This window comes from Lichenostomus cassidix, chromosome 20, assembly GCF_008360975.1.
Source record: "Lichenostomus cassidix isolate B80296 chromosome 20, HeHo_3.0, whole genome shotgun sequence".
In the NCBI taxonomy this organism is placed as follows: domain Eukaryota; kingdom Metazoa; phylum Chordata; class Aves; order Passeriformes; family Meliphagidae; genus Lichenostomus; species Lichenostomus cassidix.
In genome coordinates this window covers 6,141,459-6,166,610 of record NC_139500.1, presented here as the reverse complement: position 1 = coordinate 6,166,610, position 25,152 = coordinate 6,141,459, and the positions used below count along the sequence as shown (strand labels likewise).

General features: G+C 46.5%; 1 protein-coding gene across 5 annotated transcripts in view; it reads left to right on the top strand.

Annotated features, from left to right (window-relative positions):
- MYT1 (myelin transcription factor 1) overlaps positions 1-24,334 on the top strand; it is a 61,043-nt gene extending 36,709 nt beyond the window's left edge. For 4 of the 5 annotated variants that reach the window (XM_085078910.1, XM_085078913.1, XM_085078914.1 and 1 more), the window contains exons 8-23: positions 215-349; positions 1,693-1,783; positions 2,271-2,384; positions 3,829-4,043; positions 6,559-6,764; positions 7,656-7,925; positions 8,608-8,762; positions 10,656-10,718; positions 10,934-11,002; positions 15,316-15,378; positions 15,960-16,043; positions 20,171-20,392; positions 21,109-21,200; positions 22,084-22,187; positions 22,292-22,435; positions 24,065-24,334. In XM_085078910.1, coding sequence (XP_084935036.1) covers positions 215-349; positions 1,693-1,783; positions 2,271-2,384; positions 3,829-4,043; positions 6,559-6,764; positions 7,656-7,925; positions 8,608-8,762; positions 10,656-10,718; positions 10,934-11,002; positions 15,316-15,378; positions 15,960-16,043; positions 20,171-20,392; positions 21,109-21,200; positions 22,084-22,187; positions 22,292-22,435; positions 24,065-24,205 — 2,168 coding nt within the window. In that variant the 3' untranslated portion in view covers positions 24,206-24,334. The remainder of the gene's footprint in view (positions 1-214; positions 350-1,692; positions 1,784-2,270; positions 2,385-3,828; positions 4,044-6,558; positions 6,765-7,655; positions 7,926-8,607; positions 8,763-10,655; positions 10,719-10,933; positions 11,003-15,315; positions 15,379-15,959; positions 16,044-20,170; positions 20,393-21,108; positions 21,201-22,083; positions 22,188-22,291; positions 22,436-24,064) is intronic. The other variant, XM_085078911.1, reaches the window with a different exon arrangement.
- The last annotated feature ends 818 nt before the right edge of the window (positions 24,335-25,152 follow it).

Below are 25,152 nucleotides of genomic sequence, written 5' to 3'. Positions count from 1 at the left end.
CTGTGAGCGGCTTTGTGCTCTGAGTGGTGTTATTTCCTCAAATTACTTTGTTGATTTCAATTTTTGAAACTTCCAGTGTTACTCTTCCACGTCCAGGGGAAAAAAAAACCTCCAAACCCAAAGATTTCTCCCTGCTTGATTGGAAAAGTGGTGAGAAGCATCCCCTCCAAATCCACTAACCTCCTTCCCACTGCCCTTTCCCCACAATCCTTAGATCCTTCAAGGCCTGAGAAGCGAGAAATCAAATGTCCAACTCCTGGTTGTGATGGGACTGGCCACGTCACGGGACTTTACCCTCACCATCGCAGCCTCTCCGGCTGTCCGCACAAAGACAGGATCCCCCCCGAGAGTGAGTACATGGTGGGACACCAAAGGCTACTTCAGTTAGTCTGGAGACTAATTTCCTAGGGGAATTTCTCAAATGATGTGAATTTTATGACTGAGTCCCTAGAAAAAGTCTGATTTTGTTCCTTGGAATGTAACAAGAGCTTTTGGCATGGGATGGTGCTTTTCCAGGTTGATCCTGGATGTGGTTATCCACCAAAATGTTATCAGTACTCACAGGAAACATGATGGGGATTTACTTGGAAGTTCTGTCCTTCTTAAGGATTTTTAGCACCATCCTGTGGAGAATGAGGTCCCTTCTCTCAAAATCAAAGAGGGGCTTTAAAAACGCCTGCCCACCTTGAGGAGTGTTAGGCAGTGTCCATCTTTGTACTAAAAGTCACAAATTTTTCCCTGCTTGGAACATCATGTTGGGAAAAAGGAAATATTGTTCTTCCTTGCTGTCCAGATATGTTGCCATGCAGGAAAGGAGAGGAGTAATTCAGGATGTGCAGGATTGCTGAGTCTTCTTTGCTCTCATCACTGCAAAATTCTCAAGGTGCTACACCAAGGTTCACCTATTCTACAGAAAATATTTATCTTCCTCATAACAGATTCTTGTATATACATAGGCACAGAGAGAGATTTTATTTCTACCTCTCTACCAGCATCCTAAATAGCTTTCCCTGTACAGACACATAAAAATCAATGTTGTATGTTTATGATAATAGCATAATAGACCAAAAAAAGAGGAGCCTTTCCTTATCAGTAATTTCCAAGGTTGCAGACCTGACATAAACACAGAACTGGAAGAAACAACGGGAAAGTACAGCTATCTTCATAGGCTGGAATGCAAGCAAAAATATTAATAAATAACTGACACAAGCTGTGGGCTTTACAAAAGCTTGCAGATCAAATTATTTTCTTTACTTTTAAGGTCAGCGCTGCAGGAAGCAATAATCCTGAAGATTAAAAATAAAAAAAAAAATCAAACAAAGACCAGTCCTAAGGATAAAAGCAGAGCTACAACTTCAATCACTTAAAACTACCTGAAACTGAGGGACCTGCTTCCAAAACAGGGGTGGGGAGGAGGGGCTGGGTGGGGGAAACTGGATTGCAATCAGAAAATGAGGAGAAAGCTCAGGCTGTGTGCAGAGATGCTAATCTAGTGCTGACCTGGGCACTGTTGCCTTGTAAACCTTTTATTTTTCCCTCTGCAAGTTCTAATTACAGCATTTCACGTTTCCTGATTTCTAGGAAACCAGCGTGCAAGGCTTGATGATTTTTTTTCTTTTTTCTTTCTCTTTGATTTTTATTAAGTTGTTTTTCTTTCCCTTCCCTTCTCCCCTTGCCCTCCTCGCTGTGAAGTTTTGGCGATGCACGAGAACGTGTTGAAATGCCCCACGCCAGGGTGCACAGGACAGGGTCACGTCAACAGCAACCGCAACACGCACAGGAGGTACCAGCTTTGGCTTCTTCTTACACGGGCACAGGGTGACAGGACAGGGGAATGGCTTCAAACTGACAGAGGACAGGGTTAGACTGGAAGGAATTCTTCTCTGTGAGGGTGGAGAGGCCCTGCTCAGAGAGGCTGTGGCTGTCCCATCCCTGCAAGTGTCCAAGGACAGGTTGGATGGGGTTTGGAACAACCTGGGACTGAGGAAGGTTTCCCTGTTCATGGCATGGGGGTTGGGACAAAATGGTCTTTAAGGTCTTTTCCAACATGAACTATTCTGTAACTCATGATTCCATTTTTCTATGTTGATAAGGGGCAAGGTGAATTTGTCTTATTACTTGTTCAGCGTGGAGGAAGCAAACACTTTTCTCATGGGCTCAGTGCAACTCTGGGTCCCTGAAATGACAGTTTTACTGCTCATTCCTCATGCTTGGTTTCGTTCTCTCCATTTTTTCTCCTTCAAAAAAAAAACCCAAACCAACTCTCACAGTTTATCTGGGTGCCCCATTGCTGCTGCTGAAAAATTAGCCAAATCACATGAAAAGCAACAAACCCAGTCTGGTGATCCTGCGAAGAGCAGCTCCAATTCTGACCGGATACTCAGGTAAGGGGGACAGCAGAGCTCATCTCCACATCCCCACACTGCCCCAGCCCTCCCTGCCCCTCCACGCTCGCAGGAACAGCAGTCACGGCTCCCTCCAGCTGTATCTTGATACTGCTGAGTCCTGTTATTATGATCATAGGTCTCGCCAAGGTGGGGAGATATTTAATTGATGATCCCAGGGAGAGCATTGAGGACAATGAATTGCTTCTGTAGCATCAATTAATGCTGAGGCTACAGGCCAAAGGGTTTTAGCAGTGCAGCAGAAGGCACTTGTGCCGATTGCTCCGCAGCACAAACTGCCAGCGAGGGCTGGTTATTATATCAGCATTATAAGTAGGGTGGGCTCGGGGAGGGGGAGGAGGAGGAGGAGATTTAGGCTACACACAAATCACTCCATGTCAGTTGTGTGTTAAAGTCCACCTGCTTTTCTTCCTTAACCTGCACGTTTCAGAGGAGAGGAACCTGCCGCTCGTTTCCAAACGAGTCCCATTAATTTTGATACTTTGCCCGTCTCTCTCTTCCTGGGAGAAAGGGCTGTCTCCCATTAAGGATGTCCCTGATAGATGCTGGCTTCCGTAGCTGATGTGATTCATGAGGCTGCAGATGGATTGGAATATGGTTGGTTATTTTGCAACGAGAACAGGATGAAAACCGCAGCGCGAGCCCTGAGTATCCCTCCCACAAAGGCATTGAGCTCTGATTCATTTATTTGTTTGCTCCCCAGGACTGCTGAGCACCCTGGTGCTCCAGCACTCACTACTTTGGAAAGGCCATTTAGGGCAATTACTTATTTATTTGCAGCAGAGCCCGCGCCGGGCGCAGAGCGCTCTGAGCGCATCACGAGGATGCTCCATGCTCCAAGGAGCTCCCGCTCCGAGGACTCTCTGGTAGAAAGAGGTCACGGGAAGGAGAATAACAATAGGCCATTTATATACAATTTATATGCAAGACAAATTGATTCACGATAGGCAGCCCCGTAGCAGTGGGTCTCTAGGAGGGGCTGCAGGCAGGGGAGAGGCCCCGGTGCCTCTGCAATGAACCTGCAGAGGGGAGTGGAGCTGAACTGGGGTCCTCGTGCCTTTGAGTGCCACCCTGTGTCGTGGGTCCCATGAGGGAGTGATGCCCAAGCTTGTACTCTTTTGGAAAATGCTGCCTGCCAGAATGTTGTAATGGATGAGTTTGACACCTTGGTGTTTTGCTTAAAAAGAAGAAGAAAAAGAAAAGAAGGTAATAAAGAAGAGAAAAAATTAAAATGGAATTTTAATTCCATTGAGACACCCAAACCAGAAGCAGAATTGCTGAGAGAGAGCTGTCACTGCCTCCTCATCCCCAGTAAGCCCTCAGGAACAAGATGCAGCTCTGCCCCCACTGTGGCTGGCCCCCTCTCAGCAGTCACCCCGTCAAGGAAAAGAGAAATAACCGCTGTTCATTGTTTCATCCTCAGGCCTATGTGCTTTGTGAAGCAACTGGAGATCCCTCAGTACGGAAGCTACCGGCCCAACATGGTCCCAGCAACCCCCCGGGCCAACCTGGCCAAGGAGCTGGAGAAGTACTCCAAGGTCACCTTCGATTATGCAAGTTTTGATGCTCAGGTTTTTGGCAAACGCATGCTTGCCCCAAAGATTCAGACTAGCGAAACCTCACCTAAAGCCTTTAAATGTAAGTTGGGCACAGGGATGGACTGAGTTTTTGCATTATCTACCTTTCTCAGCTTGTTGCAAGGCTTTTGGGGTCGTGGCTTTGGGGTGACGGAAGAGTCTTGGGGCTGAGCTGTTGGACCCTCCTGGGATGGGAAGGGTGAGATGGGTCCCAAGGTGAGCAATTTTGATGGTGAGAGGAGTCCATGGCTGCTGGGAAAGCTTTGTTTGGAGAAGAGTCTCTTTGGCTCCGGCTTTGAGAAGAACTGTGTTGGGAACATTAATCTGAGTGATGTCTCGAGGTGGGATAAGTTACACAGTTGTCCTCAGTTGGTCCCCGTTGCTTTGCAGCTCATATCTATTGATCTGGCTTTCCTCATCTGGCTAAATGGATTACAGTTTTCTTCTCTTCCATCTTATATATGACCCACTCCCCCCATTTGTCTTCCCTGCCGTGCTCTGCTCTCCAGCTCTACCTATCGATCACCCACCTCTATCTTCCAGCTCTTTCCTATCGTAGCCACCCACCTCTGCTCCCTTCCAAGGACCTTGCACTGGTTATAACTCTGTGGGTGAAAATGAAATGGCTGAACAACCCCTGAGGGGCAGGAGGGACACTGCATAGAGACACAGCCCATGCAAATGTGCTATTTGACACCATCCATGCACCTCAAGACACCTTTTTGAGGGGGGGAAGAAAAAATATTTAGGAACTCAGTTTGTAGAAGTCAGCAGCCTCCAGAGGGCTTTCTGTCTGGCTAATCCCACTTCCACAATCCTGTTTAATCCTGATGCAGCTGCTCTCTAAAAAAGTGCTCGTACTTGAAAGCATCCCGGTTGTTGCACTACAATGGGAGCGCCCTTTATTACAGTACTAAATCTGTACAGGATCAGACAATGAAATTGGATGGAGGCCAGAGAGCACAACTGCCACTGTCATCCTGGGTTAGGGCTGATGGAAAAGTAATTTGTTTCCCAGTACAAGTGATTCTCTCGCTGAATAGATTGTGTTATTTGCAATATTAGCAAAGAATTTTCAGGGTAATTGTACTGACAAAAATAATTCCAGCAGACCCACTAGGATAATCCTTTCTATTTTTTCTCATCACTTATTTCACTAATTTGCTGATTGCGAGTCTATTAGTGGTAGAAATACTTATGAAATGGAAAAGCATCGCTGAGCCTGCGGTGTGAAATTGAAATTGGCATCTCCCGATCCTGGATATTGTCAGGTTGGGTTGGCTGATACTCGCGCCCCGCCTCGAAGACATGGATTAAACCGGACAGAAAAACAAGCAGCCAGACACAAGAATAACCATGTGGGCAAACCTCCAATGAGTTAATCAAAGCGACAAGATGAATATGATTGCCAATCATAGCAGGGAAATCTGCTGCTTTCACTGAGAACTTATTTTAAAGAGATCTTCATCCAGAGGGATTTATATTCCCCCGCATGTGTGTGCATAACTCCCATTAATGTCAATATGCATTATATACGCACGCAACAAGGAAGAAAGCAGTGCTGGGGAAGATTAGTATTTTATAGTGTCTTATATTACGAGTTTGTAATGGGAATAATGAAATCACTTTGCTCCGTGGCTGCATCAGCTGAGGTTGGCTTTGCTTTGCCATGATCAGGCCAAAGCTTATGAGTCTTCCCTTACTGAGCCTCCCACTAAATGGGGGGAGGTTTCCCCCAGAAGGAGCACAGTGGAATGAATTAAGAATTTGAAGATTTTGATAACTGATCCAGAATACAGTCCTGTGACTGTTCTAAAGCTGATGATCTGCTGTTTGCACCCATTGGAACAACTGAGGGCCCCCTAAGTGGGACCAGCTTCAAGTTTTATTAATAGGGAATTATTAGTTACTATTAGGGAAAGTTTTATTGTGCATACATCCTGAGAAATACTTTCATTTCGCAGGGTATGATGAGAATTTGCGTCTCCAGGCTGGCACTGCTGCTGCTGTGACATACAGGAGCAGAGCAGCAGCGTGGCTGTGTGCAGCTGTGCAATAACTTCTGTTATTCTGGCATATTTAAATGATATGTCAGCTGTCAGAAAATCCATATTTCACCAATGTCATCTTTGGAAGCTCATATTTTATGGCCATGTTTTTTCTATTAATGTAATTTTATGAATTTTAAGTTTTCAAACAGACTGCCAGAAATCTCCCCAAAGGGCAGCTCTGCAGATAAGTTATGGACAGAGAGAGAACAATAAGAAAAAAGCCAGGAAGCTTCTCTAAGCTTTCTCCTTTAACTGCTCCCACTGAGGAGCAGGTCTAAAGAAGAAAAGCACTTGTGTTTTGGGTATTGATGGCAGAGTCAGTTAATGAATTAACCTTTCACACCAGGCACAAGCTGCAGCCAGCACTGCTCCTGTTCCACGTCCCAGGCAACAAACCAGCCCTTGGATTGGGAATAACCCCAGGAACTGTGCATACATTAACCGTGTCACACTGACTTAACCTTCCCCTGCTGCTCATGCCGCTTATACATTAGCCTTGTGTTGTTCCTTCTCTTTTTATTCCAGCCAAACCTTTTCCAAAGGCCTCTTCCCCCAGCCACAGCCCCTCCAGCAGTTACGTGAAGAGCACTTCATCTTCCTCCACAGGCTTCGACTACTCCCACGACGCTGAGGCTGCGCACATGGCAGCCACTGCCATCCTCAACCTCTCCACCCGCTGCTGGGAGATGCCTGAGAATCTCAGCACCAAGCAGCAAGAGGCCCCCAGCAAGGTGGGTGAATGTGCTCAGGCACCACTGCCCCAGGGCCAGGCTTGAATTTTGGGATGGGAGAAGCACCTTGGTTTATCCTGCCTTTCTTTTTGTTTTTTTTTTAAATATAGAGAGAGCGCAGACACTCATCCAAAATCACTCTTTTGCTCCCTGATTTGGGTTTGGAGGAGGGAATCTTGGCTTTTAATGTGCTGCAGTTGAAATTACCCATGTGAGATGAGCATCATTCCCAAGCCAAAGTCTCAAGTTTAGATTGGATATTAGGAAAAATTGATTCACTTATATGATTTTCAAGCCCAGGAACTGGCTGTCCAGGGCTGTGGTGGAGTCACCATCCCTGGAGGGATTTAAAGGACATGTGGATGTGGCACTTTGGGATGTGGTCTAGTGGCAGACTTGGTGGTGTTGGGTGAATGTTTGGATTAAATGGTTTTAGAGGGCTTTTCCAAACTAAATGATTCTGTGATTCTCAGAGCTGGTTTCAGTTGCTCACTGATCTGTATCTGATGCCATTTGAGATTCCTCATTTGAGGAATTTGAGATTTACCATTAGAGTTGTATCCAGTCTGACCTCCAGCTATTTTTCAGAGGAACACAGGTTTTCCAGAAGTCCCATGTTGCAAATACAGCCTTGGGCAGATGTTTTGGAAGTGGCACTAGATGCCTGTGTTTAATCAATGGAGTCAAAATGCCACATTGCTGGTAGTACCGAGGTGCATTCCTGAAATATTTAGGAAAGAGCATCCCTTTTCATTCAGTTCCTCCTACCTGACAGTGGAGAAGACAGGACATGAAAACCTACCCACTGCACTGAAAAAGACAAATGGAGACAAGATCTCCATGGGGAATTTCTGGCAGCTGCTAACACTGGGTTTGTGTCCAACCTTTCAGTCCATGGACATTGAGGTGGATGAAAATGGGACTCTGGACTTGAGTATGAACAAACACCGCAAACGGGAGAGCACCTTCCCCAGCAGCAGCAGCTGCAGCAGCAGCCCCAGCATGAAGTCCCCAGACGTGTCCCAGCGCCAAAACAGCACCAGTGCCACGAGCAGCACCATGACCTCCCCCCAGTCCAGCCAGACCTCCCGCCAGGACGAATGGGATGGACCCATCGACTACACGAAACCAAACCGGCAGCGGGAAGAGGAGCCAGAGGAGGTGAGAAGTGGCTCTTGGTGCTTGAATGACAGCTCATGGGACATTGAATGCCATGTTTGCCTGCCCAGTTGTCTGATTTTCCCCCCAGAACCCCCAGTTTTTCATCTGAACCAAAGAGAGGAATATTCCTGGCTTTGTCAGTGCTATCAGATGTCAGCCAGGGAGAACCAGGCAGGAAGCTGGAAAGAAAGAATCCACCACTTTCCTTGCCCTGGGTCTGCAGTGCTTCTTTTCTCTTTTTTTCTTGTAAATATTTCCAGGTCCCCTCCACCAGCAGTGCTCCTGGTGATGTTTCCCAGGATGATTTATATCTGCCATTAGCAACTACAGCCCTGCATGACACTGACATTAATCCTGGAGGTGGGGAATCCAGCCATGACCCCCTGGATGGGGTGAGGGGCACAGCTCTGGGAGCATCACCTGCCTCTCTGCTCATGGGGAGGCTGCTGAGGAATAGTGAGAGGGGATTGCACTGATCTTCATCCCTTCAAGTTCTCAGGAAAGCCACATGTAAATCCCTGTACAGACATGTTTTACACATTTCTCCTACAAAACCAGGAAATCACAGGGTTGGGTACTGTGAGGTGCTTGCAGGGGGCTCAGGAGGGTTGGAAGTGCTGCACTAACCCTTATGATGAATTTGGGATCCTTTCCCACCACAACTCTGCCCCTTTCCTTGCAGTCAGAGCCTGCTGCTCACTCTTTTGCCTCCTCGGAAGCTGATGAGCAAGAAGTGTCAGAGGAGAACTTTGAAGAGAGAAAATACCCAGGTGAAGTTACTTTAACCAACTTCAAGCTGAAATTCCTCTCCAAGGACATCAAGAAAGAGCTGCTCACGTAAGTCCTGCTGTCTTGTCTCTTCCTCCAAAACCTATTAATATGTACTTAGCCAGGATGGAAGGAAACAAAATTAGTAAACACATTTTAAAAATAATTACTGTAGTTCCCTTTCTTACTGTGATTAATCTTACTCATTCTCCTACAACTGCTCATCAATGAGGCAAAACATGGCCTTACTTTGCAGCGGTGAAGGGAACCTCAGAGCTTGGTGTTCTCAGGATTCACAGACAGGGTTGTGGGAAACTCCTTTCAGGGCCAGATTTTCCTGGTATTTTCCTGCTAGAGTGTTTCTGGCACAGTGATGGTGCCTACCCAATGTCCTGGTCCCCTGTTTTGGGACACTGGCTGATGCTGTGGAGCCAAGAGCACCCAAGGGATCTCAGCACCTTCTTGAAGGGGGTGTTGAACACAAGATGTCTCACTGAGAAGACAGGATTTGTTGGCTTAGAGCAATGGGTCCCAGCACTGTGATCCTGTAGGGTCACAAAATGTGACATGAGGCTGCAGCAGGCTTGCTGTTGTGCTGCATTTTGCCTTGGAGAGAGAGACCTTGACCAGATCACATCTGTCTGTCTTTTCACTGTGTGAGTGGAAGCACAGACTCAGATCTGCCTTATTAGATGGAGTATGGCTCTGAATCCACACACATTCCCACAGGAATGGTTAATGTTTAAGAGTTTGAGCCAAACATGGCAGCTTGGGCCTGGCTCTGGTCTAACAGCACGTCGGGATCAGCCTGGAGGTTGTGATGGGGAAGTTTCCCCTCCCAGGCATCCCAGCTGTTCCTGGCTCCTTTCCTGCACATCTGACCCTCCTACACATTACACAGAGAGTGTTACTGGGCACTGCTTTGCTGATTTCATCCAACACCCTCATTATCTGCAGGCAGGAGGCTGAGGGAGCAGCCAGGCAGGAGGGGATCTGTGGGGGCAGAGCAGCAGCAGCATCTTCCCTAAACTAGCAAAGCTCAGACCAGCTGCCCTTCACAAACCTCAAAAAAGGTTTTTTTGGAACCCAGCAGCGATGTGAGCAGCAATTTCTGAGGTAGAGCCAGCCTTGAAGTCCTCCTGTGCTTTCATTTTATTGTGATGGTAGAGAAATTTCCTAAATGGAAACAGCTCTGGAATAAATAAATGGTATTGTGGGCAGCCCTGAGCCTTCCCTCCCCATTTAATATCCTTGTTCCTCTCTAGCCCAAGAGCTGCAATGAATTAGCTGTAGTTAACTCAGGAGCAGACTCTGCCACTGTGTCTGATGCTCTGTGTCTGGGTGTAGTTCTTGTGCCATTTCCAGATGAGTGCTCCTCACCTGGATCTTCCCATCTCCCCCAGGCACAGCCAGAGGTTACTTCCACTCCCCTTCTGCAGCAGACACAGCTTTTCTGTGTCTGCAAGCTTTTTTTTGCAGCTTTAAGGGCTGGGAGTGGAAAAAAAAAAAATCATTTCAGAAAGCTGAAATCTGAAGCACCTTATTGTGATCTGAAATCTAAACAAGATAATTCCTGCAATAGTGAAGCTCTGGCTGCAGGAATGCTGCTGTCATTCCCCAATTGCCACCAAATCCTCCAGGCAAATAAGGGTTTTTAACACTTTTTCTGCCTTTGCCACAATTTTATTTTTCAAATTGTCTTTTTAGGATTATTATGATTTTTTGGAAGTAAAAAGGGAGGGAGGGGAGCTGGAAGAGAAACAGCTGATTATATCCATGCAAACATATAAACACACACTGAGATCTCATGGATGGAGTTGGTGGAAGGGTTTGGGCAGCAGGGCTGGACTGAGACCCCCTCAGACAGACCCTGAGGGGGCTCTGCTGGCTTTGCCCATCTGTGGGTCTTGGGGAGTCCATTCCTTTCCCACACTTATGCTCTTTGTTGTTGTTGTTGCCCAGTTGCCCAACCCCAGGCTGTGATGGCAGTGGACACATAACGGGGAACTATGCCTCTCACCGCAGGTGGGTTGACAACTTTTTCATATTTGAACTCTAAAGATGACTTTTTTTTTTCTTTTGGTATAGTTTGTGACCATGTGGGTAGTTTGGTTCTGTTTCCTCCCCTCTTCTGTTGCCCCTCTCCCTCCCCACGCCCCAGCCCTTTTTCTTTTTCCTTTTTCTTTTTTTTTTTTTTTTTTTTTTTTGCTTATCCAGATATTCCATCTCTTCTCTTTCAGCCTTTCTGGTTGTCCTCTTGCTGACAAGAGCCTCAGAAACCTCATGGCTGCCCACTCTGCTGACCTCAAGTATGTTTGCGCTCAACTTGGAACTCCTTTTTTTTTTTCTTTATTTCCACCCTTTTTTTCTCTCTCTTCTCCCTTCCTGCCCTCACTCCTCTCGCTTTGCTTTTGCTTTTCCATCCCCTCCCTTCTCCTTTCAAAGAGCTGATCAAAACCTGCCTGTGAGGAGCTCTGGTGGAGTCCAGCTTCCAGCTGCTGCGTGGAAGAGGCAATGTCATGGAGGAAAGAGAATTTTGGGGAGGGGGCTCATGGCAATGATTGGAAATAACCTGGACACCTGGCAGGTTTCCTCTGGGCACTGTTGATATGTTATTTTCTTTTTCACTTGGCATATTTTCCCAAGCTCTTGTTACCTAGTTTGGGCTATTTCATTTAACATTTTTGTCCATCTCAATTAATCCAAAGCCTGGATAAAGGCTGATGTTTTATTATTGGGTAGAGACACAGCTGGGAACTCACTGCCAGCACACAGCAAAGCCAACTCTTTTGAGGAACCTGGGTGCTATTTTTATGCTACATTTTAGGGGCTGTTTTGGATGTAGTGAGAGGGGTTCCTATTAATTTCCACGATTTGTGAGGGAATGAAAGAGGGAGTGAGCAAATGTCGCTGTTGAGCAGCTAGCAGAGTAATGAAGGCACCAGTTCTCAGTGGCAAGAAGGAATGACCTTTATTGTTTTGATTTCATCACATTTATAGAGTTCTCAAAAGTCACCCAGATTGGTCAGTCAGAAGCCTTCCCCCAGGCCTGATTGGCCAGGCCTGCACTGCCCAAGTTCTGGGACACTGTTCCAAAACATCCAAACTTTATCTTTATTTACAAAACACAAGAAAACTTCTCATGGGAAAAACTGTGCTAGCCACAAGCAAATGCTTGGTGAGCCTGGATCCTGAGCCAGTGGTCAAGGGCTCATGGGCATCCAGATTTCCCTGCTCCCACTTCTGCTCCTGAAGGGTGGGATCCGGTTTTGACATTTTCATTCAGATATCTTCCTCTAAATGCTCTATTCAGCTTTGTTGCTATCTTCTCCACAGTCCTCATTTTCAGTAGCAACTTACTGTTCCTAGGTGGGTTCCCCAAATGCTCTCTTAGGTTGCCTTCCCTAAAGAAAGGTGAAATTATATTTAATTGGGGTCAGTCTAACCCTTTCTACCCAATCTGCATCTTTGAGGCAAAGCTCACAGTTAATGTTTTTTCAACATCTCTTTCATGGGTCCAGCCTCTCCTTGCAGGCTGAGTCTCCTCTGAGTTCCCTGCTTTGCTGAATTGAGTTCTTGCATCATTTAGATACTGAGATGCTCATAACTATTACTGAGGAGCCTCTACTGAGAGTAAAACCTCCTGGAGGGCCTCACATTGCACAGGGTCATCATGAAAATGGAATAAAATTGTGCTGTGTCCTTTATGCAATCAGGGATTTTTGGAGTTATAGGTGAGTCAGTGGCAGCCCCTTTGGTCACTAAGGTCATTGGAAAAATCCCAAATCCCTCTGTGGTGGCTCCTGGACCTCTCTGTGACCCACAACCAGTGTTGGGCTGGTGCCAGGAAAAGTGTTAGTTAACTACCTGCTCCTTACCACAGAGGTGGAAAAAGTGGCAGGATTAGCTGATATTAATAGAATATGCTGGTGGATGGCAAGGACTGCTGTGATTAGTGCTAAGTACACTTAATCACACACTATAGACCATACACATTTCCAAAGAACCTCTTAAGTGAGCTCTGCTGAACTGGTGTTTCTCCAACAGCTTGAAAGAATAGCCAAGTGATCAGACAAATTAGTGTTAAAGATATTAAAAGCTCTCAGGAGCAGTGGCCATTTTCATTGAGGGCCAGACAAAAAGCATCATGGCCAGCTTTGCAGTGCAGCATCCCCTGCTCCCCTCGGGCACCTAATATCAGTGGTTTTTATCAAAATACTCTATAAAAAAGGAGACTTCTGGCCCAAAAGAGGTTGTTAATATTATTTCCTCAAATACTACTTTTTTTCTATGTCCTGGTGAGGATGGGAGCAGAGGAGGAAGGAAGGGAAGAGGATGTGGAGATAGTAGAGATTGCACAGTCATAGCTTTTCACAACTCCAGATAAGACCATGTCAGTGTTTCTATTATAAATTCTATTTCAGGGGGTTAATATTCCTGATATAAAAAAAATAGCTCCAGGCTGGAACATGCAATAAAAGGTCTCTGTTGGTATGATTTGTCTCCAGATAATTAAAAATAAAAATCAAATTACTTCTCTCTCCTCTTTAAAAGTCCTGAAAGGCAGAAAGAGTTTGGTGTTAGTGTTTTCATAATTTCCTCCCACCCTGAAGCTAGAACAACAGAGAAATAGTTTTGCTTTTGACTGTAACAGTGTAGAGCTGGGAAATGTCACAGTCATCTCCCAAACCTGTAATTTCTAAATTAGTTGAAGAATTTGCACCCTTGTCGAGGTCCTGCTGGATGTGTCCCTTCTCTCACTGCACCAGAACTATGTGCACTTATATTTTCCTGTCTCTGAGCCTTCCTGTCACCCTTCTGGGATCAGGATATATCCCTGCTCTCCCACCCAGGGTGAGGTGCCAATTTTTTTGCCAATGGAAAGTATTCAGTGGCTTGAAAATGCCAGTGTCCCTCAGAGGTTCAGCAAAGAGGAGAATTTTGTTATTTTCTGAACAAAAAAAGACTTTTCAAAGAGCTGTTTTACTGAAGTCATCTGTGGAAAGCATTGCTCCACTGACTCTCAGGGGACAGAGCACCAGCACAGAGTCACAGAATGGTTTGGGTTGGAAGAGACATTTCAAGGTCCAACCCTCTGCAGTTAGCAGGGACATCCTCAGCTGCACCAGGCTGCTCAGAGCCCTCCCCAGCCTTTGGGGAAGGATGTCCCCTTTCCCAAGGGCACCGACCCCAGGGGCTACCCGAGCATCACCACATTGCCCATCATTTCACTGCCATATCCTCAACCCCTGCCCTGCTGCAGGAGCCAACCAGCCATCCCAACCAGGCACGGGTGGCTTTAAAAACAAGGATCGAGAAAGTGAGGACACAGAAAAAACCTTCCCCGAGGAGAATGGGCTCTCTCCAAGCTAGAGGATGTGCCCCGAGCTTTGCTCGCTGTGCTCGGAAGGAGCATCTGAGCATCTCCCCCTGGTCCTGCGGCAGCATCGTGGATTTCCTCCCCACACCCTCCCCCGGCCCTTATCACTTGACTCAAAAAGCCCTGGCTAATTGGCAGGCTGGCGTGCACATCCTCTGCAAACACTCCTCGCCTCTCTTCCTTGTCCCCATGACAACTTTTATGTCCGCCGCGTCACCTACAGCACTGGGAACAGATCTTTGTGCTCGCGGTGCTTCACATCCCCTCAGCGCTCTGCTCTGAGCCCTTAATGATGCTGCGATTCGCTCGGGCCATTATCTCCGTGCCGCCGGGTGGGCGAGCAGCCCCCGCCAGCCTTTGTGCAGCTTTGGGCGATCACAGGACATCCTCCAGCCTTTGCTGGAGAGCGCTGGATGCTCGCCTGGAGAGTCACGGCCGCGGATGTGCCTTCAAAGGTCACTTTGTGGCTCAGCGGCTGAGGGCTGAGGGGCAGGTTCTGCACCAAAAGCTGCTGGTGCACTGTGCGTGGTGACCTCGTGATCCCCAGCCTGAGGTCCCTCAGTCTCTGTCCCCCTGCTGACCCCCTGTCCCCTGCCCATGGTGTTGTGGAAGCAGGGGACCCTGCACTAACCCAGTTTTCCCCTTTTGTTCCTTAATCATTTTCCCTGAGAAGCATTGTCCAGTTTTGCTCTCAGGACCCTCCTGCCATGGGCTGTTTGCCTTCACTGGCATTTTGCCCCCCAAAGTCACCCAGACCCGAGCCAAGACCTTCTGCTGGGCTTCCTGTTGGTGGTGGCCGTGGTGGCCCTGCTGCCCAGAGCTGTAGGCTGATTTTCTGGTTTCTTGTCTCTGCTTGGGTCCATCCTGCTGGCCCTGGATGGCATCTGCTGTCCCCTTATGGCTTCCTCAAGACGACAACAGTGTCCTGGAGGGGTTTTTAGCTCATGATCAGCTCCTGAGGGACAGAGGCAGGGATCTGTGTCTTGCATGGGAGAGCAGCCACACACTGTGCCCCCAACATCCCAGATGTTCCTCTCCAATGCCACACCATGCAGGCATGCATTGACTTCAGTACCACGGATATTGCAGACCAAATCTTGTCCTTGCAGAGGGAGAAGGGGCAGGAAGGAAAAACCTGCTCCTGTTGAGATTGCCCAGATTTCTCTTTGCAAAGAGCTGTCACAGAGTGTCAATCCCCTGCTCACATCCCCAGGCTAATCCAAGCCTCCCTTGCCTCCACAGGTGCCCTACTCCTGGTTGTGATGGCTCTGGTCACATAACAGGAAATTATGCATCGCATAGAAGGTAAGATCTCCCTTAAATTATTTTCTCTTTAGCCTCTTTCTGTGTTGCTTGCTTTTTTTTTTTTTTTTTTCCCTGCAGTGGGCAGAGTTGTAAAGTTCTGAATAAAACATTAATGTTACTGACAACTGAAGCCTATTTTCATCTCTTTAATCTGACTTCTCTTTTTTTTTTTTCTGATGTTTCCAGCATCTGATTAGAAGCTCCTTTCAACAGAATAAAAGACAAAGGGTCAGATTTTAGCTGATGCAATGTTCCTGTTAATATTGCTACCTATTTATGACTTCTATTATCGCTTTAGAACATTAATAGCAGAGATCTGAGCCTTCTGTTTCAACAATTCCATTAAACATTGCAGGCTGTTAGCAGATATCTTCTTATCTAGACACCATTAATTACTGTCCATCTCCCTCAATTTTTTATTATTTTTTTTCCCTCTGACTTCTCCTCGTGATGTGAAGCTGCAAAACGAGAGAGATCAAAAACACTGTGCCAAATTCAAGGGAAAGATGACTGAAGCGGGGGAATAGCAAATGCAGGGATTCTGCCAGTGAGACAGGCCTTTCTTCTCTTTTTAACCACAGTCTGTCAGGCTGCCCTCGTGCCAAGAAAAGTGGGATCAAGATCACCCCGACAAAGGATGATAAAGAAGACCCAGAGCTGATGAAGTAAGTGTGGAAATGACTCCTAAGAGGCGCTTGTCACTCCATCCACTTTGCCTCACGCTGATTTATGTGGGGGATCAGCACCCACCCCACATCCCCACTGCTTGGAACATCCTCTACTGAAGCTCTTTGCTGTGTTTTGGTGTTGCAGTTTTGATATTTGCAGGAAAAATTGGGTGGTGGGGAGGTAATGTTGTATTTTTTCTTATTTGTTTCTGCTGATGTGAGAGATAGGTTGGTAGCTCACACAAACAGTTTCTCTGCCACCTGTGCTTATATAATCCCTAAAAAACTACACCAGTTTTGTAAGTCAGGGTAAAAACCCATAGTCAAGCCCAACATTGCAGGTTTTTGGGCAGCAATGGGCAGATGAGGGCTGACAGACTTGCTTAACTCCCAGGAACACAGCAGAAATAGAAACTGTCCAGCAGTCTGGTAACCAACTCTGAATAAACTGTGTTTTGTAGAGCCTTTGCCAGGGCAGAATATTCAAAGTGAACTGAAAAAAACCTTTCTCTGCTGCCTCAGGCTGAAGTTTTCAAAACATCCCAGGGGTTTTATTCCTGTGGGGAATAGAGACTTGAAATCGCTTAGTCCACCTCAGGAGTTTTCATGAGCTGTGAAATCCATTTGTCCTGACTTTTAGCAAGTCTGAGCATCACAGGCTCAGCATGTGGGGTGTTGGATCTGTGTCTGACTCCTTACACAGCTACAGGACATCAAAGGCAGCACTGACTCCAGGACCCTATTTTTGTTTTGTTAACTCAGAGCATCTCCAGCCTTTCCTGGAGCCAGTCCACTCGCCCAGCAAGTGCAGGTGGAAGGGGGTTAAAAAGAAACATTGAAAAAATTATCAACCACCTCCAAGAGTTCCTAGTAGTCCATGAGTGCTGGCATATCTCTCCAAACCCCTTTGGCTCAGCAGACTGTTTCCAAATTGATGTCTTTAAACTTATTTTAGCCCCAGGGCAGGTCTTGTCCTCACAGAGGTGGATATCTCCATGTGCCCAGGTTTTGGCCTGGAGGAGAGGCTGAGCCAAAGCAGGACCCAGTGGGTGTGGAAGAACCCTGTGGGGACTGTGGGAAGCCAGGATGTGCCTGCTGGGGGGGAAAGGACCTTACAGAAAAAGATGATATTTGAGCCATCTGCTCTGTTCTTCCTCCTCAGTCTACAGGAAGGAAAGCCTCCCAGTTAAATGAGCCGTGGGATAATTAGCAGGAGTTAGCAGAGTTTATTAAAAATTAAGCAACCTACTCAAGAATCTGCAGGAACAAAAGCCTCTTTTGGCTCAAATACACTGAATTGCTGGTGGTGTTGCAATGCTGTGCCATTAACCAGTGACACAGGGAAGGAAAGGACAAGCAGCAAACTGGTGTTGTGCAGCTGCTGGCTGTGGCACCTTTGCTGTCACCATGGTTGGAGCCTCCAGTTGGGAGGTCACCCCTCTCCATGGTTTCCCCAGGGACATGTGCCCTGTGGGGCTGGGGAAGCTGTGGTTTTGCTCATTTTTGCCTTCCCCTTTCAGGGCAGGAGTGTGCCAAGCAGTTTCCTCTGTGTGGTTTCTGTGCAAAGAAATCACTTCTCAGTGCAAGGAGAAAGGGATTTTTACGTGGCTGTGTTGTTATGGTGCAGCTGGGCCTTGTGTAGGAACATGGAATGAGCTGCCAGAACACTCACAGCAGAGTGAGTCCCCACCAGGGCTTGGATTTCTCCCAGTTCACCCTAAAAATGCACTAGCTGGGAAGCTAAAGTGGAAAGAAATCATAGAATAGTTTGGGTTGGAAGGGATCTTAAATCTCCCATCATTCCAACCCCATGGGCAGGCACACCTTCTACTAGACCAGAATTCTCAAAGATCCACCCAGTCTGGCCCTGGACACCTCCAGGGGTGGGGCATCCATAAATTTTCCATGTTCCAGGCTCCAAATGGGGCTGGAGCATCAACAGAGCTGGATTTCCTGACTCCTAGAAAGCTGATCCTGTCCACCCCCAGACAGGTCTTGATGGAACCATGGACATGGGTGCAGAAAATGCAGGATGGGCTGTGAGGATCTGCAGCAGCAGGAGGTGAAGGCATTCCCTAACTTCCCATGGCCCACGCAGCAACCCCCACTCATCCAGCACACCCAGGAGCAACAGAAGCTCCTCTGAGATGTGCAAAACACCATGGGACAATAATTCCTGGCCTGTGCCTTCCCCCAGCCAGTGGAAGTGTGTCCCACCACCCACGGCAAGGTGCGCCTGGTGCGAGTTTGTGTTAAGGAGCTTTGGCTCCAAATCCTTGCTCTGTCAGTGCTGAGCTCCACTTGGAACCCAGCTGAGTTTTGCACATCGTCACCGAGGAGAAAGTCATTTAGTCCCCGTTGTTTCTGCTGTTCATCCTTCAAGTAATTTGCTGCAGACGTGATTGAACAGATCACCTCAACCTTCAGCCCAGCCCTGGCATAGAGCGGAAGCATCCACAGGTGTCTAATTGATCAAACACTACTGGTGCTCCCATTAAATAATAATAATGTAAAAAAAAAAAAATTTAGAAGATGTCCAAGACAGCTGTTTTGCGCAATAAGGCTCTGGTTTATTTTTTAACAATGAAAATGTAATAAAAGTTAAATTAACAGTGTAAAATATGTAATGGTCGGGCCGTAACGGCTGCATACGAAATGCTGGGGTTTGTCTCTTTCTCTCTTGCTCTTCCCCCTTCTCCCCCTTCTCCTTTTCCTCCTGAGGATTCAGTAATTTGCTCGTGATCATATAAAAGCAATGATGTTATGAATTTACTGAGGATCCTGCTGGCAGCGATATTATAAGTGAATTGTGCTGCATTTGCAGCTGATTAAAATCGAGATCAGCATTTTTCAAATTATCTTGGGAAAAGGCTGGGTGTAGGGCCCCCCCCCCTTCACTGTCATCTCCCTTTTGTGTGGAATGTAAACAATCAGGGCAATAATTTCTGCGGTGAAACGCAGCTTGTGATTTGCGATTTTCAGGAGCAGCTCTGAGGATATTTTTTGCTGGGGAGCCTCAAAGTCCCTAATTGCTTCCAAACTGAGGACACGGGGGTTATTTTGTCATTTCTTACCTCCCCTATTTTTGAGTAACCTCCCTTGAGTAATAAACTTTTAACTGTATTTATAATTGACAAGCATTTTTAAAACAAATGCAAGCCGCAGCAGAAACCCTGATGGGCACACCGGGCTTGTGGGATGCCTGGATTTAGGGAGAATGCCATTAAGTGAGGAGGGAGGAAAGAGGTGCCTTTTAGAGAGCCACTCGTGAGGTTGGCAATAACACAAGTTGTGCTGGTGCTTCCACGAGGTTCCTGTGTGTTTCAGCTGGCCATGAACAGAGGCAGAAGTCTGGTATTGGCAGGGCTCGTGTGCTGCCTTGAAGATAATTCCCACTTTATCCCCTTGCGAGCGTGGGTTGATCTCTCCCCCGAGGCAGGATGTGAACCAGGAGGAGGAGGAGGAGGCAAGTGAGGCCATGCCGTGGCTGCAGGCTGAGTGATGGCCTCGTGATTTGTCCTGTCTGGGAGGCTGCAGGCTCAGAAACCCCTCAGATGCCCTGGCAGGAACAGGGGTGTAGCTCTTTGTGCTGGGAATGGCTCCTGGGAAGGGCTGTGTCCCCAAGGGCACAGGCAGTGCTGGTGTAGGTGATAAACTGGATGAGCCTGGGGTCACCAGCAGTGACTCTGGGCAGAGCCAGCAGTATGTGTATGACGGTTCAGTGTGAACCATCACACTGTCAGCCCTGGGCTACATCAGGATCCCACATCAGCCAGCCCAACCTGCCGTCTTTGCCCCAGTGAGGCACCAAATACCCTGTTTCTGACACCACTGGGACCTACTTTTCCTGCATGTGATGTGACCTCCACAGAGTTTTCCCCTGCACAATTCTCCTTGATTCTCTCTGGCTCTTTTGAAGGAGCAGTTGTAGCTCTTAATTTCCCATCTGCTATTTCCATCAACCGCATATCTCCCCTGTAAACTCCAGACGAGACCCAAATGCAAATGCTCTCTTCCCAGGCTCCTTCATTCCTGCTCATCAGTCCCCTCACACCTTTATCCCTTCCTTCTCTTCCTTCCCCTTGGCTGCTGTGTGGTAACTCTGGGTGATTCCCTGTGTCCAGGTGTCCAGTTCCAGGCTGTGTTGGGTTGGGACACATCAGCGGCAAATACGCGTCTCACCGCAGCGCCTCGGGGTGCCCTCTGGCAGCCCGCAGGCAGAAGGAAGGATCACTCAATGGCTCCTCGTTTTCCTGGAAGTCCTTGAAGAATGAAGGCCCAACCTGCCCCACCCCAGGCTGTGATGGTTCTGGCCATGCCAACGGGAGCTTCCTCACTCACAGAAGGTAAATCTTGGGGTTCAAATCGGTGTGAGAGCGATGGGCAAACCTACCTGCCCCAAGATGCTGCTTCATGTGAGCTCAAGGACTGCTTTTGATGCTGAGTTCAGTCAGGTTGAAGTTTACTGAACAGAGGAAATGTATGGTTGTGTTAATATTCACAGAATCCTAGAATGCTTTGGGGTGGAAAGAACCTTAAATATCATCTCATTCTACCCCTTTGCCATGGGCAGGGACACCTTCCACTGGACCAGGTTCATCCAAGCCCCATCCAGCCTGGTCTTGGACACTTCCAAGGATCCAGGGGCAGCCACAGCTTCTCTAGGCAACCTGTGCCAGGGCCTCACTACCCTCACAGGGAACAATTTCTTCCTAACCTCTAATTTAAATCTCTTTTTGCATGCTAGAACTGACCTTGGGCACCACAAATAGGGGTTTGGTGCCCGGGACAATAGGACTCATGTCACCTTCCTCACCTGGCACATCTCCTCTTTTAGGAAGCAATGTGTTTTTAATCTTTGCTTGAAGAAAATTGCTCTCACTTTATAAATGGGGAGTTTTGTGGCATTATTCATAAAGCAATTTCCTCTCTACCATAAAAAGCTTTTAGAAGAACTGTCTCGCAGCTTGAATTCCACCAAATGGCACATGCTCTTATGTTGGGAACATAAGCACCTATAAATACTGAGAGTTTATGAAACCCATTTTTACTTGTTTTTCAGTTTGTCAGGGTGTCCAAGAGCTACTTTTGCTGGGAAGAAAGGAAAACTCTCAGGGGATGAAATTCTCAACACAAAGTTCAAGACCAGCGACGGTAAGGTTCTTCACTCCTTTGCCTTGCAGGTGCATCAGAGTATTGAGCCCATAGATCCTTTTCTTTATAGACTGGGGAGGTTCAGCTGAAATCTGGCCACAGATTTCAAGGACATAGTGTGCTTTGAACAACCATTCCTTGGGTTTTCTGGGTGTTTGGGGTGGCATGGTACCAGTCCCACTCCTTGAGTCACACACTTTGAGGGAGCAATGATTAAGAAGGCAAAAGAAGTAATGCTGAAATTCAGATTTTTTTTTTTTTCTTATATTCACTGGCATTTTTACAAATCCCTTGCAGTCATTCAGCAATTTTCACCTATTCAGGGCTTTTAATACTGAGATATTTCTGGATCTGGAATTTTGTTAGCGATGGCACTTTGCATTTCCAGTGCTATTACTGAGCTTTCTGTGGTATTTGACAAGGTTCAAGCATTGAACTTGAATACTTAGATAGTTTGGAACCTATAAATACCTGCACTCTCCTATAAATATTGCTTTCTTTTATGGACCTGATAATTTCTCATCAAGACATGCATTAGTTTTTTAAATGGCACCTTTCCAAGCTCAGGACTGAAGAGAGTGACCTGATTGTTCAGGACAATCAACCTTGCTGGATGTTGAGATGTGTTGGACTCCAACTGCTCCGCTGTCCTTTGCTTTTGCATTTACATTTTGACCTGTTCATGTAGCATTGAACTGTGAGGATAAAATATTTAATAAAAGAAAAAATTGAAAAAAACAAATGCAGATGAGAGGCACATCCCATTTATAGGCTGTAAAAGCCAAGATGAGGATGATGCAGCAGGAAGGGCTCAGCAGAAAGCCCAACACTTTTGCTTTTCCCAAGAGCATTTGCTGACTGCCTGTGACCTTCCCTCCTGCAGTTCTGGAGAACGATGAGGAGATCAAGCAGCTGAACAAGGAGATCAGTGAGCTGAACGAGTCCAACTCGGAGATGGAAGCAGCCATGGTGAAACTCCAGTCCCAGGTTTGTGTCCCTGGCCATGCATTCAAGCCCAGGGGTGCATGGCCAAGCCCCCTGCAGGGTGTTGTGAGGGGGTTTTAAACCCTTCTGCTCTCCTTGCTCTGCAGATCTCCACCATGGAGAAGAACCTGAAGAACATAGAGGAGGAAAACAAAATCATAGAGGAGCAAAACGAAGCCCTGTTCCTGGAGCTCTCAGGGTTGAGCCAGGCTCTCATCCAAAGTCTTGCCAATATCCGCCTTCCGCACATGGTAAGAAACTTTGACAGCACTCTGCCCAAGCCAGCGTGATGGAAGGAGCTGTGCCAAACCAAATTCATGATAAGGCTTATTCACAATTAAAGAGTGGGAGAATTTCTTTCCATACACCCATGTGTCCTTTATAAGATCAGTACTTTTCCCTTATCTCTGAAGCTTGCATTATATCTCCCTTTTGTTGTCATTTTCTGCTGATCTCCCTTTGTATCTATTGTTCTGTCTCATTACATCTGGGAGCACTATCACAAAATAGGAAACTTTATCAAGGGCACCCAGTGCCTTTTAGGCTAAGACAGCACAAGCAGAGATCAGGAGGGATTGGATTTCAACGTCAGAAAGATCTTAGAGCTCCTATTATAATGCAGGTAGTTTCAATTCAGTTTTGAATAGCTGGCAGCTAAAGAATAGCATTCTTAAAGAGAGTGTATTTTGTTTAATTTAACAAGGTCTAACAGCCCACAGCATGTTACCATAGAGTTACTGAGAAATGAAAAGACTGCATTAAAATAGTAAAGCCACAAAAGGCTATTAATTACCTTCTCTCTATTCCCAGGAATGTAATTACTGTTGTCAAAACCAGGTGTGTGGAGGTGGGGCTCGTGTTGTTGAGGAAGCTGTCCTCTTGCAACTCATAAAGACCATTACAATGATCAGAGGAATGAGCTTTTGATTTATTTTTTCTTCCATCCTTTTTTTTCTTTTTTTTCTTTTTTCTTTTTCTTTTTTTTTTTTTTTTTTTTTTTTTGGGAATCCTTTTCATTTGGGTTTGTATTTAAATTCAGGCTGGTTGGAGGGAAGCCATCCTCCAGCAGAGCAGTTTTGGATAGTATTCACCCAGCTGCCTAACTGGCAGAAACCCACTCGCTGAGAGCTTTTTTGTAAAGTATTTGACACATAAAGGTCAAATAAACTGTTCAGCAAATATTTTTTCAAGGTTTCAGGCAACTCCAATTAAATGATGCCCATGAGACTTGTATGCTCATTTTATTCCTGTTCTTTTCCATCCTTCTCCCTCTCTTTTTTCCCCATTAAGTCCAGGTTAGATACTTGCAATGCCCTCAAATGCAGGAGCTGTACTTCAGCAGAGAGCTGTGCTGGGCAGCTGTGAGCCCAAGGTGACCTGACTTTGCCTTTGGTTCCTCCGTGATGTTTCAGCAGTCCTGTTGTCCTCCAGCCCTTCATTTCCACGCCTTAATTCAGCCTCCAGCCTGTCAGGCTGCCTGCACACACTGAACCTGATGCTGTTCATAGTCCCACGGGGCCAGTGCATAAAATTAAGGACCTGGTTAAGGTCTGGTGGGATCAGGGAGATGATGAGATTCCTGTAGGTTCAGCACCACACACAAAAAGGCTCTGATGTGGAGACATTTGGCTGTCTGTACACACAGAGAATCATGGAATGGTTTGGGTTGGAAGGGACCTTAAACCTCGTCCTGTTCCAGCCCCCTGCCATGGGTAGAGACACCTTCCACTAGACCAGGTTTCTCCAAGCCTGACTTTGAGCACTTTCAGGAATCCATGGCTTCTCCAGGCACTAAAATATGCAGACGATTTATTGCAAAGAATCTCAGCCTCTTCCTGTTCTTCTACTAACGCTTTTATTCGGCTTTTTTTTTTCTGCAGGAGCCAATTAGTGAGCAGAACTTTGATGCCTATGTGAACACGCTGACAGACATGTACACCAACCAGGAGTGCTACCAGAACCCGGAGAACAAAGACCTTCTGGAGAGCATCAAGCAAGCTGTCAAGGGCATCCAGGTGTAGTGCCGAGGGATGGAGAGGAGCAAGAAAACAGACTGTAAGATGGAACTTTCCCTCCAAGTATTCAGGTTTACAAGTTAGAAAACTTGTTTAATGAATGAAAAAAAAGGAAAAAAAAAAAAAGGACCAAAATGTAACCAAGAGGCCATTTCTGAGACATGGAACCGATCGAACTCAATGTTCTCGTTTACTTAACTTTGGACCTTCTTGAGAAAAGTGGGATTTTTTTCTACCTGGACCACGAGGTAGATCAGGATGGAAGGTTAAATTCTCCAGTAGGCTGTGGGGCTTGGTAGCAGGCAAAGAGCAGGCATCTTAAATGAGTTGCTGTGCTCTTGCAGAGTTGATCCAAGGGTTAAAACCTTACAAGAGCAGGGTCTTGTCTGATCCAAGACTAGTGTATGACTGGCTTAAACCCTCATGTTGTCTATGGTTGTATGTCCAGATCACCTACTCACACATGAGTTATGTTCTATGTTGCTACAAGTGCTGGAGCTGCAAGCTACCTGTAAATCTGAACCTGTGCTGGGCCTCCCAACCCCGAAGTGTTCAGATATCCACTGGGCATGGGAACTCTGAAGTATTATAAAGTAGCTTATTTTTATTTTCTGAAAGAAATCTGAAGAGCAGTTCTGGATCTCCAGTGGAAAGCGCAATGGAAAAAAGGTTCTCAGGGAAGCTTTTGGAGTTTGCAACTACAGTATTCCTTTGTCTGTCTTAAATATGAGAGTAGCTATTATGAATAGGCCAATTCCAGAAATTTCAAACAGAAGAATTTCTTTAATGTGTCATGGTCCGGTGTATATGATTTTTTGGCAATCTGTTTGATGACAGTTCTGGTTCTTTTCATTATTGTGATCATCCCTACAGTGGCGCAGTACTGCCAGTCCAGAGATCATACATCAATGCCAGAGAACGGTTGAGATTGCGATGAACAAAACAAAACAAAT